General features: G+C 43.3%; 1 protein-coding gene across 1 annotated transcript in view; it reads left to right on the top strand.

The window, feature by feature from the left end:
- Positions 1-10,419: 10,419 nt before the first annotated feature.
- Positions 10,420-13,483, top strand: part of LOC103125551 (arylsulfatase J-like) — a 36,239-nt gene continuing 33,175 nt past the window's right edge. Inside the window, exon 1 of the mRNA XM_060186081.1 lies at positions 10,420-11,781. Coding sequence (XP_060042064.1) covers positions 11,390-11,781 — 392 coding nt within the window. The 5' untranslated portion in view covers positions 10,420-11,389. The remainder of the gene's footprint in view (positions 11,782-13,483) is intronic.

Genomic DNA, 13,483 nt, shown 5'->3' on the forward strand with positions numbered 1-13,483 from the left:
AATTTAATATGTTTGTATTTTTGTCTAACAACATATTATTGAGGAAATACATATTTCTTAAATTAATTGCTCCCAAAGGAAATGTAACAACTTATGAAGCTTGTTTCCCTCCAGTTTAAAACTAAAATAAATAAATAAATACATTTAACTTCCTTCTGAGGGTATTGAAGGTAGAAGTTTTTAATAAAGTCGAGTCAGCCTTCATGGATCAGACCTCCTAATGTGCTAACAGAAACATCTGCAGAAAATCTGTTTTCTTATTTATTATGGCAAGTAAACACAAGATAGCCTCGAGGGGGAATACACCCCCATAAAATTGCATTTTATGAACCAGAGTTTTATAATTGAAAGGAAATCATATCAGTTACAATCGTGTGTAAATAAAGTGCTTTTCTTGTTGGATTATTTTCATATCAGATCTGGAAAAGGACATTTTAATATATAAAATGCTGTTTTAAAAGGCAGTATAAACATTGACCCAGCAGCAGTACTAGTATCCCCCACTTGAACAAGAGATACTGAAAGGCATCTGCATCTCCTGTAGTATTGCCAAAAAAGGATTTTTATTGCTTGAGTTGACCCAGTGACTAATGGCTGCATGTTCCCTAAGTCACTGGGGAGGGAGATTCTGCAGAGAAAGAAAAGATGGCTGCCTCTCAAAGTCATCACAACCTAACAACAACTTCATTGCCATCTGACTCATTCTGACAATTAATTTCCTTCTGAAATATGTGAGTATAAGCAATAAATTGTTAATGATCTACTTAGAGTCCTGGTTTTTTTTTTTTTCTAAATGAAAATTTTCTGACATTGAGTTCTGAAACAAGGAAGAAGACATCTGCTTCATAATAATAAAAGGGAAATAATAATAATAATAATAATAATAATAATAATGAAGGGACCAGTGTCATGGAGAATGAAGGTCAATTATGAAAGTGAAGATGGAGGCCAGTGCTTTCATTACCATTTTACTCAATGATTCCCCCCACCTTCCAATTATAAAGATTTATTTCGTTAAATTACTTTATGGGGGGGGGGAGATAGTGATTTACAAGACTGTTGTTAATCACATGTGTACAGTTTCTTACCTCCCATAAATGTCTGAATACCACCACACCAACTGACTTTCTAAAATATTTTATTTATATGGTAGAGACAGAAATTGAAAGGGAACAGAGACAGAATAGGGAACACAGTGGGATACAGAGAGACATCTACAGCACAGTTTCACCACTCGAAGCTTCCTCCCTGTAGGTGGGGGCCTGGGACTTAAACCCCGATTCTTGTACACTGTAATGTATACATCCTACCAAGTGCACCACTTCCTGGCTCCCAGCTGACATTTTATTCCATTATCAGGTGTTGGATTCCCAATTCCCTTTCAAACTCTCTCTCTCTTTTTAATTATCTTTATTTATTTATTGGATAGAGACAGCCAGAAATTGAGAAGGAAGTTGGTGATAGAGAGGCAGAGAGACAGAGAGACACCTGCAGCCCTGCTTCACCACTTACAAAGCTTTCTCCCTGCAAAGGTGGGGACTGAGGACTCGAACCCAGGTCCTTTAGCATTGTAACATGTGCGCTCAACCAGGTATGTCACCATCCAGCCCCTCTAACTCTCTTTTAGAGGCCTTAGAGCTAAAGAACTTCTAAGTTTTTCTTCCTACCTTCCTCCCTTTTCCTTCCATCCATCCATCCTTCCTTCCTTCCTTCCTTCCTTCCCTCTCTTCTCCCTTCCTCCCTTCCTTCCTTCCTTCCCTCTCTTCTCCCTTCCTCCCTTCCTTCCTTCCCACTTCCCTTCTTTCCTTTCTCTTTTCACTTTATTGGGGAGTTAATAGACAACTACAGTTGTTTATATATGGGTACAATCTATCACACACACACACCCCTGTGACTGATGTCTGCAAACACTCTCATTCCCAATTTAAGTCCTCGACTAAGGACCTTAAAAGGCCAAGCAGCAACTTAAGTGTCCCTTGACTTCTCTGTGAAATAAGCATGTAACTCTTGACTGATGAACATGGAGGATCTCACCACACCACTGAGATACACTGCAGCTAGCTAGGCCTGGTTAAGCTCATCCCTTACCGACGAGAAGCTATATCATGAAGCATAAGGCCCAGGCCAGCACCATGCCAAGCAGGAGGCACCAAGCAGCTCCAGTGAGTGTGCAGAGAACGCAGCGGGATATTAAAGTGGAAAGTTCCTCTGCCAGTCACTGCAGGACCAGGAGCAGAGAGGCAAGAAAGAGAAGACAGTATGAGCAGGGCAGGATGCAAAAGTAGCACACTGTGAGCATATAAGTCTGGGAGAAATGATAAGAATTAAATGACTGAGGGGTCAGGCAGTAGTGCAAAGTGCAAGGTCTGGCATAAGGATCCCGGTTCAAGCCCCTGGTTCCCCACCAGTAGAGGGGTCGCTTCACAAGAGATGAAGCAGGTCTACAGGTGTCTGTCTTTCTCTCCCCCTCTCTGTCTTCTCTATCTTTCTCTTGGTTTCTCTCTGTCCTATACAACAACAACAGCAATGACAACAATGATAATAACAACAACAAGGGCAACAAAATGGGAAAAATGGCTTCCAGGAGCAGTGGATTCCTTGTGCAGGCACCAAACCTCAGCAGTACCCCTGGAGGCAAAATAATAATAATAATAATAATAATAAGAAGAAGAAGAAGAAGAAGAAGAAGAAGAAGAAGAAGAAGAAGAAGAAGAAGAAAGGATGGAAGAAAGAAAGAAGTGACTCTTACTGGAAAAACCTTAAGGAAACTGCTGAAATAAGAAAGTATTAAAAAATAAATGTTGGTTTTAGAACAGTGACTTGGAAGCCAAGCTAATTGTATTCAAATTCCTGTTTCATTGGATACCACATTACTCAAATTCCTTCTCTGTTTGTGTAATTGTAAACTGGAGGTGAATATACTGCCTGCAGTTAGGGCACATGTGAGGATTAGCACACAGAACACAGCCTGGCACCGAAAAGCCATTCAGCAAGCCTCCAGTTTCAGTGAGTTTCGGTGAGGGTAACTATGCTGTAGGTACCAAGAGGCTTTCACATCATCATCCTGCTAAGGGGAGAAGGGGCCCAGGAAGCCCTCATCCATGGTTTCAGATCTGTCGTATTAAACATGACAAAGAACTGGGGAGAAAAGCATGATTTTCATGCATTTAAAGCTTCTATTTAGGAAAAATCAAAGCACACGCACAGAGAAACTTGTGGGCAAAAAATCACAATGGTGAGGAGTTGGCTTCATTTATGCACTTCACTTCCTTTCTAAGCCACACCTACATCTACTGCAACTTCCAAATGTCCTTCCTTTTCCCTCTTTCTTCTTAGGTAAGGAGAACAGGGCCTGGCTTCCTCTGCTGTTCTCCAGATTCTCCACTCTCTCAGTGACAGGGCCAAAAAAAAAAGAAAAGAAAAAGCTTCGTGTTCACAAAAGTTCTGAGTCCAGGCAGAACTGAGGTTCTGGAGTTTCTCTGCTCCTAACATTCTCCATGCCCAGTTAATATTCCTCTTCTGGGAAAAACAGGCTGTGTATACACTCTGACAGGTCAATCTATACTCCCAGCCTGTCTCTAGGGGAAGGGCTCTGGGGAAGTGGGATTCCAGGACACATGGATGAGGTCCCGTACCCAGGGAAGGCAGGTTGACATCATGGTAGTATTTTCAACTTCTTTCTATGAATGAAATCATCCATATTTACCCTTCTCTTTCTGACTTATCTCACTTAACATGATTCCCTCAAGCTCCATCCAAGATAGATTAAAAATCACCATTTTCAATCTCTGAGTAGCATTCCATTATGTATATAAACCACAACTTTCTCAGCCACTCATCTGTTGTTAGACACCTGAGTTGCTTCCAGGTTTTGGCTATTACAAATTGTGCTGATATCAACATAAGTAGACACAAATCTTTTGGATGGGTATGTTAGGAGTGGGATGACTCCATTTCTGTCCTTTATTCTCAAGATTGTTTCGCAATTCTAGGTATTTTCTAGTTCCAGATAAACATTTGTAGCTTTTGTTCTGTTCCTACCCAGACCACAGGTCACTTGAATCCCAAAGGTCAGCACCTCCCTTAGGGGTCCACGTAGGACAGGTATAGTTAGTCTCAGGGCAAACCAACAAATTTGTAAAAAATGTCCTTTTTATGGTCCTCTCCAATCTCCATGTATGCTGACCCCTTCAGCAGCTTCCCATGAGTAAGAATGCTAGTCCTGTCAAACTGGTTTTTAATAATCTCTGACAATTGGCATTATTTTTCTGGCACACCTCTGTGGGGAAAAAAATAACAACTCAGTTTTGAATCTGGGTGTCTCAGATAAAATTACCAATGTAGGGGGTTGGGTGGTAGCGCAATGGGTTAAGCTCACATGACACGAAGTGCAAGGACTGGCATAAGGAACCTGGCTAGAGCCCCCAGCTCCCCACCTTCAGGGGAGTCACTTCACAGGCGGTGAAGCAGGTCTACAGGTGTCTATCTTTCTCTCCCCCTCTGTCTTCCCTTCCTCTCTCCAATTCTCTCTTTCCTATACAACAGTGATAATATCAATAACAACAACAACAATAACTACAACAAAAAGGGCAATAAAAGGGGGGAAAAAGCAAATTAAAAAATTAAAAAAATACCGATTTAATAGTCAGATCTAAATTAATTCATAATCACTCAGTTGCCATGAAATTTCAGCTTCCTATAAGAACCCAAAATAATATAGTTTCCCCACATATCTGTCATATGGTCTGTATGGATTTTGATTAATTAACATTTTTTATTTACCATTGCAGTTTTTACTACAGAAGCTTTTCTTTTGGTATGTTCTGTGAGATAGCAAGTTTTTTTTTTACTGTAGTTGTATTCTGTCCAAATATTAAATTCATCACTTTAAGTACTTACACTCACATTTTGACTATCACATACTGTTTTCCTATAGCATCTGTGATCAATTTTTGGCCACTCCTTTTTTAAAAAAAATTTTAATCTTTATTTATTGGTTAGAGATAGTCAGAAATCAAGAGGAAAGGGGGTGATAGAAAGGGAGAAAGACAGAGAGACACCTGCAGCACTGCTTCACCACTCACAAAGCTTTCCCCCTGCAAGTGGGGACCGGGGGCTCGAACCCGGGTCCTTGCGCATTGTAATACATGCGCTAAACCAGGTGTGCCACCACCCAGCCCCTGCCACTCCTTTCTTTCATTAACAGAACTTAACCACTACTACACAATAATAGGTACGTTTTTTTTTTTTGCCTCCAGGGTTATTGCTGGGGTTTGGTGCTTGCACTACGAATACTATGAATCCACTGCTCCTGGAGTCCATTTTTTCCCATTTTTGTTGCCCTTGTTGTCATTATTATTATTGTCATTGCTGTTATTGTTGAATAGGACAGAAATAAATCGAGAGAGGAGGGCAGACAGAGAGGGAGAGAGAAAGATAGACACCTGCAGACCTGCTTCACTGCTTTTGAAGCAACTCCCCTACAGGTGGGGAGCCAGGGGCTTGAAGTGGGATCCTTACACAGGTCCCTGCGCTTTGTACCACGTGTGCTTAACCCACTGCACTGCCACCCGGCCCCAGTAGGTACTCTTACGTGGTAAATTTGAAGACTTCTTTAACTCTTTTTTTTTTAAGATTATAATTTAAATTTAGATTATCATCATAGAGAGGCTTTAGCTAAAATGGCATTAAGTCATGAACTAAGTTAAAAACAATGATAGCAAGTTCATCCAATCAAAGTAAATAAGAATAGCACTTACAAGAGATCAAGGGCTCTCCTATATACTTTTAAAAATATTAAACTAAATCCTCAAAACAACTGAGATAGACTTTCACTATGGATTGATTCCATTTCTTCATTTTTTCCTGTAGCTATAATTTTGTTTTGGCCTCATCCTGGGAAGGGTATATTTCTGCTTCCTCGCTCTGGACTTGGCCTTAAGATTTTGGAAGGTCATTTGCATGGTTATTGGGTATCAAGCAGATAACTGAGAGTTGATATGAAGCTTGCTGGCTATGTGCTTCAGTTACTGCCCTAAGAGCATGTGTCTCTTCCAACTGAACCAGAAGGAGAAAGAAGTCTATGGAGCAGATGCTGGGATCCAGACCCACTGAGAACAGACAGCAGACCACTTCAGTCTTGGGAGACCAGACTGGCAGACCTTGGGCCCAGGCCACAGGCAGAAAGAAAACCAGAAATCCTAAATTTAGCTTTTCCTCCTAATCTTTGTTCTGAGTGTTTCCGAATCCAACAGTGCCTACACAGACTCTTGCCTCTGGCATTCACCCGCTGAAACTTGAATGCCTCTCCCTTATTTTCTTTATCCTGGTGGTTTGGCTACATTCCAACCTTATTTCTTCTCACTAGCTTATCAAAACTAGGTGCTTAGTTCTCAGAAGCTCTAAGTTTAGAATCACCCACCTATTTCCATCTGTGATATCATAATTATTATGTAATTACATGATTGGTAGGTAGCAATGCCCTCCCCCATTAAGCAACCTCATTAAAGCCCTTTGATGTTTCAGATCCTAAATCTGAGACTTCAAAGCTAAATCCCTGCTGGTGTCACATGGAGAGCTTTCCCTGCCACAGCCACTCCAGACTCTGAATACTTCAACTGAGGCCTTAGGTGAGACTTGGAACTTCCTTTAAAAATAATCCTGAAAGGATGCTAATGAGCAAGCAGGTGTAGGGATTGATATTCTACAGATTATTACCATGGCACAACAAAGACTTTTTTTTTTTTTACTACAATTAGAGAAATAGAGGGCATTTTAAAATCTAAAGAAATGACCAGGTTTTCCCATTGACAACTTTCACTTAAAAATCTGCTTCTACATAGGGACTTTTGCTGACAGTCCAGATTTTCTTGGTTTCTAACATCAAAAATCTTGCTACTTTTGAGTTCAGCTGCTATGTTAATATACCACTGGAAAATTTTAGTGTCTAGGAGAGTTACTCATCACTTTTAAAATAAATTATTACAGCTTGCTTCAACAGAGACTCCCCCCACCAAAAAAAAAAAAAAAAGGGAAGTGATCTTAGCAATAACCAAATCCGCTATTGAATCATCATACTTGGTTTTATTCAGAAAGCTCTTATTCTTAGTGAGAACTTAGTGACTCAATACAGCCTTACTTCCATAGTCTAATAAAAACTGTATGGTGCCTGTGTCAAGATGAGCATAGCTGGACACATGTCTGCTTTAGACTGCACTTATAGATTTAAAATTCAGTGATATCTCTTAATTTGTAAGCACTGAATGTGCTTATAAATGAAACAAGCACCCACTGGGTTTTAAAATCTTTTTAATAGTCTTTAAATCCCTGCCTTGACCATTTTCACAGTATTAAAAATCTACATTCAATAATCAGCTTCACTTTTAAGCACTGAGTTCATGTTTAGCTGAAAATAAATAACTACAAAAGAAAGGGGGAGGGGAGAGAGTGACAGGCACCTGTGGCCCTACTCCACAGCTTATGAAACCTACCTCCTGCAGGTGGGGACTTGGGGGGGGGGCTTGAGCCTTGGTCTTTATGCATGGCAATGTGTGTACTCTACTGGACATGACATCACCTGGTTCCAAAATGTTGCCTCGTAAGCCAGGTAAGAAGCACTCAGTTACAGAGGACCTTGAACTTGGGATTTCATGAGGATACTAACACTCTTGGTAGGACTAAATCAAACTTCAATCTTATTGTTAAAAAAGTGAAGTTTATGTACTCACAATGCCAGTATATGTACAGTAGGAAACAAGACCTCCAATAGCATCTCTTTGCATTCTCAAGATCTTCCTTATGGATACTGAAATAGTATGACTACCAGCCCTTGGAAGGATTCCCACTTGACAGATTCCCCCTCCCCCCCACTTTGAGTCACATCTCAGCTGGTCTGCCATGGGATGGTCACTCTTGTTTCTTGGCTTTTATTAGTAATTATAAGTTGTCCTTAGTATTTCTTAGTGTCAGTCCTATTTATTTCGGGAATGATTTCTCTCCCTTTTTTTTTCTTTTTATGCCTCTAGGGATATTGGTGGGGCTCAGTGCCTGCGCCATGAACCTGGCGGCCATCTTTGTCCATTGTTGTTGTTGCTGTTATTACTGTTATTGGAAAGGACAGAGAGAGGTTGAGGAAAAAGAGAAAGACAGAGGGGGATAGAAAGACAGCTGCAGACCTACTTCACCACTTGTGAAGCAACCCCCCCCTGCAGGTGGGGAGCCAGGGGCTTGAACAACCCCTGTGCCATTCCTTGTACTTTGCACTATGTACACTTAACTCGCTGCGCTACCGCCTGGTCCCCCTCCAGGAATGTCTTTTTTTAAGGTGCCAAAACATGTGTTGAATGGATGAATGTCACATATGGCTGGTGAAGAAGGAAAGGAGCAAGAGTGTATAAAACACTAATTACCTACAAGACAGCCCGTGTGAGTGCATGAGTGCACCAGCACACAGATCGCTGTGGGCACATGGTGAATATCCTGTAAATGTGAATGATAGTATTTTCTTCTTTTTTTTCTCTTACATTAAATCTACCCTCTTTCTGGTATAGAAACATCTTTCTTTTTAGTGGCCTGTCATTGGCTTTCCCCAACTAGAGGGAAAGGTCTCTATGATCCGAAGGTCTCTTTCCAGCTTTTCTCTTTCCCAGCAGCAAGGTTATCGCGGAGTTTTGCACCTGCATGATATGTCCACTCCTGGCAGCCTCTTAGCAGTATTCTCCTCCCTTCATCTTAGAGGAAAAGAGACAGAGAGAAAATGACAGACACCACAGAACGGCTGCACCACAAATGAAGCTTTTCCTTTGGATGATGCTCCCATGTGGTAACCCAGGTCTTGGCACATGGCAAAGTGTGCTTTCTATCTCCCAGTCCCTTCCTACCCATTCTTTTCACTCAAGCACCCTATTATGATCACCTTGCTGGATTCTCCCCTCGCCTGCTTCCCACCCTTCCAGTACTCTGCATACTCAAACCATCCTTTCCATATGTGGGAATTTCACCCTCAAAGCTGCAAAGATTCCATTTCCAAACAGGTCTTCTGAAACTAACCATCTCTCAAGATTTTACAGAATTGTCTACAAGAAAACACACACACACACACACACACACACACACACACACACACACACACACCTAGGGGGTGAAAGTCAGCTATGCTGAGCACACTTCAAGTTTCAGAGCTGTTCAGTTTCCATTTCACAAATGTTTCCCTTCAAAGTTTACTAGGAACTTCAGCAACAGGAGGGAGTCAGATATGACACCTTTAGTCAGGCTCTTGGCAAGTGGAGGCATTCCACAGTTTATGTGCTAGCCCATGGTAGGTGTTCAACTAGTTGCTACTGAGTAGATCTAGAGGAAAAAAAAGCTCTCGGTACCTCCTGCCTCTGACAGTCACCTCTACAGACACCAGAAATCCCACTCCAGCCTTTGAGCAGGGGAGTCTCCAAAAAAACAGGCACTCCCAAATTACTAGATGGGAAGGGTTGCTTTCTTTACAAGAGGCAGATAAGCTCAGGTTTTAGAAGGTGAACCCTGTAACCCCTCTTCTTCACCTCAAGGGCTAGATGGAGATGGTCTGTCGTGAAATCTAGGAAGACACAAAAACAGGCGCACTTACAATATTTTCAGGGTCTTAACATGCATAAAGTGTAGGTTGGGGCCCGGTGTTGGCGCACCTAGTTGAGCGCACATGGTACAGTGTGCAGGGACCCAAGTTCAAGCCCCCAGTCTCCACCTGCAGGGGGAAAGCTTCACAAAGGGTAAAGCAGGGCTGCAGGTGTCTCTCTCCCTCTATCTCCTCCCTTCCTCTCAATTTCTGGCAGTTTCTATTCAATAAATAAGTAAAGATAATACTTTTTTTAAAAGAGAAAAAAATAAAGTATGAGTTATGTCCCAGCCCTTCTTCCCATCCTCTTCACTCAAAGACCCTGAAGCTAGTTTTAAAAGGAGGAGGAAACTGGACTGCGAAGGTCAGCTGGAGGAAAGGGACATTTGGCCTAACAACTTGTGGAGAAGCTATAGATTAAAAAAAAAAGTGGGAAAAAACTAGGGTGGGTAGTGAGGGCTGGGAGGAAAAGATCTAGTAAAGGAACAATCAGAAGTGGAGGGAGACAGATAGAGGGAGACAGAGACAGAGACGGAGAGGGAGAGATTGAGAGAGAATGAATGCTAGCTGCTCCTCCAGTTCATCTCTCACTCCAGACAAAACCCAAAGTTGCCCAGGCTGGTGTTGGAAGGGCCAGAAGGCTGTCGTTGCTGGGCCAGAGATTTCTTCCCTCCAGGCAAGTGGGGATGGAGGGCAGCCTGGGAGACACGCCCTGGATTCACTGAGAGGCTGCAGCACACAGCTCTCTCTGAAGCCAAGCCTCCCTCCCCGCCCTGCCTTCCTCGCTCCTCCCCCCTTCACCGGGAAAGGAAAGCTCTAACCTCCAAAGTTTGGGGCCTCCCCCACCCCTCTTCCTGGGGGAAGTGGGGCTAAAAGGACTAGTTCTATGATTTACTGGAGGAGAGAAGGGAGGAGGCAGCGAACAGGGCAAGTTCCTGGGCAGGAAGCAAGCTCAGGGCACCTATGGCACGGACACTTGGGGGAGGGGGGCGTGCAGGCTGGGCGTGGAGCCCCCCCAGTGGGGGGGCAGGACCCTGCTTCTCCGGTGACCACGCCCCAGGACCCAGGACCCGGAGCTGCTGTCTCTACAGAGTTCCTGTGGAGTAGAGCTGCCTGGCAGGGGAGGGGCGGAAAGGGTTGGAATCTGGGCGCTCCCCTCTCCCTTTTCTCTTTCTTGGTTGCCTGCAGAGTGTTTGGGGGAGACTGGCAGTGAGTTGCCTGGGCGAGCATCCAGGCCACTAGAGCGCCCCGGGAAAGTGGAAAGAGCGACCCTGGAGCCCGTGAGCTAGGCTGGACTCACTTTAGAGCCGAGCTAGACTCAGGGACTCAGCTTCGGGGCTCCGCAGGTGAGGGGACCCCTCACCCTCCCCCAGGGACCCACTCCTAGTCACCTCACCTGGCCTTGGCTTGCCCCAGGTGACTCTCTCTTGCTTCTTTGATTCTTTCCCTCTCTGCCAACAACTTCTGGGTGAAGACATTCACTGTTTTTTGGGTTTTTTTTTCTCTCTCTCTCTCTTTCTTTTATTTTTAGTAGAAGTTGCTCTGAGCATAGAGGAGGGAATAGCTTCTGGTGGCTAAGAACCTCACCTACTTTGCCTTCAAGGGTTCCACCCTGAAGCCACCACTGCCTAGAAGATTCAGGCTGTTGTTGGACTTGGTGAAGACTGAGGACTCCTGAAAGGTGGAGGCCAGTGCTCCACCTTCTGGAGTCCACCTTCCAGCGTGCATGAGTGTGCAGGCTGGGGTGCGGGGTGAGAGTGGAGTCCAGCCTGGAGCCCCCAGTAAATGGACCGCCCGGACAGCACCAGGCCTTTGCAGGCCAGGGTCTGGAGGGGAAAGACCCTAGGCATGGGGGCGCTGGTTGGCTTCTGGGTCCTCAGCCTCCTGGCCTATGGCTACCTGTCCTGGGGCCAGGGCATGGAGAAGGAGGAAGAGGAGGATGGGGCCTCCAGAGCTCAAGCCTTGGGGAGCTCAGACCCCAGGGAGCCTACCACCTCTCAGCAGCCCCATCTCATCTTCATCCTTACGGACGACCAGGGCTTTCGAGATGTGGGCTACCACGGGTCGGAGATAAAGACCCCCACTCTGGACAAGCTGGCTGCGGAAGGAGTTAAACTGGAGAATTATTATGTCCAACCGATTTGCACGCCATCTCGGAGTCAGTTTATTACCGGAAAGTAAGTGTTACGGTTTGGGGCATTTATTCTTAGGCGAAATCATAAATGCCTAAGATTTCCTTCATAATGAAGGGAGTGGCAAATTGTGGGAAATGGATGAATGAATGAAATATGGTGTCCTTTTGCTAAGTATTGAAAGGAATGCCCTGGCAGTGATCTTGAAAATCTCCCCACCAATAGACTCTCTTTCGGATTTACTCACAGTGCTTGTTGGATAGTTTTTAAACTTTGGAGTTTTTTTTTTTTCACTTTTGTTGCCCTTGTTTATCATTGTTTTTGTTACTGTTGTTATTGCTGTCTTTGTTGTTGGATAGGACAGAGAGAAATCAAGAGGAGGGAAAGACAGAGAAGGGGAGAGGAAAGTGGGGAGTCAGGCTCAAACTGAAATCCTTAAGCCAGTCCTTGTGCTTTGTACCATGTGAGTTTAACCTGCTGTGCTACCAGCCTGCCCCTGCCCCCTTCTTTTTCTCTTTTTAATGCAATCAAAACTTGTAAAAAAAAAAAAAAAAAGCAAAAAACAACAGTAACAACAACAAGAACTTGTAAACTCTCTTCTACTATCTGGAATCTTGTTTGACTTTTGGACATGCTCAGATTTTTGTCCCTCGTATTACAACAGGATTCACAGAAACCATCACTTATAAGGAAAGCAGACCAAAAGTCTCTTCAACTCTTAATTTGCTCTTAGCCCTAGAACTGAAGTCTCAAAGTCACAGGTGAATGCAGAGAACAGAGGGACCAAGGAAACAGATGGAAGAAGGCAGTGTAAGATCTGACAGTACAGTAGATGCTCTGTTTGGATCTCTCAAGTAATTTTCTCTATGGAATCACTAGGCCATATGTACTGACTGAGGCAGTTCTTAAAATGCAAAGTCTAAAATTCAATGGTAAATGCTCAACAGAAGCCAAAGTCCATCTGCAGTGTTCTGCTGAGCCTCATCTGAGAATTTTCTAAATAATTCTAAGGGAAAATCAGATAATTTGGATGCTTGAGAAAAAAATCTTAGTATGACTATCACTTTGCTAGTCAGATATTTTACCTGTACGGTGTTTTCATATATTTACTCTAACATATCAGAACACAGGCTGCTGTAACTGCTTTGGATGTCCACACTGAGTCTGTAGAATGGAAATCCACTGGGAGCCCCATAGGTCAAATTACAGCTGGAAGGAGAGAGGTGGAAGTCCTCATGGTTTCTTGCATGTATCTTGTGACTTCACTTTCAAGGAGTCCTTGCTTCAGTGAAGTTGTTCTTGGAATTGGATCCTTCATGAGCAGCCAGTATCCATTGGAAAAATAAAGACGATTTTGTAGGAATCTCTCTTATAGAGACTTTTGCTTACAGCATGATTTCCATTGCTTAGCGAAGGGTCAGAACTTAGCACTGCTGCCAGAAACAAACAGAAAAGAAAAAAATCCTTTCCTCTCCTCAAAGAGAGACAAATATTGTAATGTGCTTCAGAAGCATTCTAAAGGTTAATTGTGGTATCAAAAAGTCAAGGGCATTTGATATTTATAAAGAAGCAAATTGTTGGCAGGAAATTAACAAAACCCATCTGGTGGCCTGGAAGTCAAGTTCTTCCTTTCTAATTCCATCCACACTTCTGTTTGACTTATGAAAAATATATCATAAAAATTTACTGAACCAGGGGCCAGGTGGTGATGCACCTGGTTGAGCACACATGTTACAATGCACAAGGA

This window comes from Erinaceus europaeus, chromosome 2, assembly GCF_950295315.1.
Source record: "Erinaceus europaeus chromosome 2, mEriEur2.1, whole genome shotgun sequence".
In the NCBI taxonomy this organism is placed as follows: Eukaryota; Metazoa; Chordata; class Mammalia; order Eulipotyphla; family Erinaceidae; genus Erinaceus; species Erinaceus europaeus.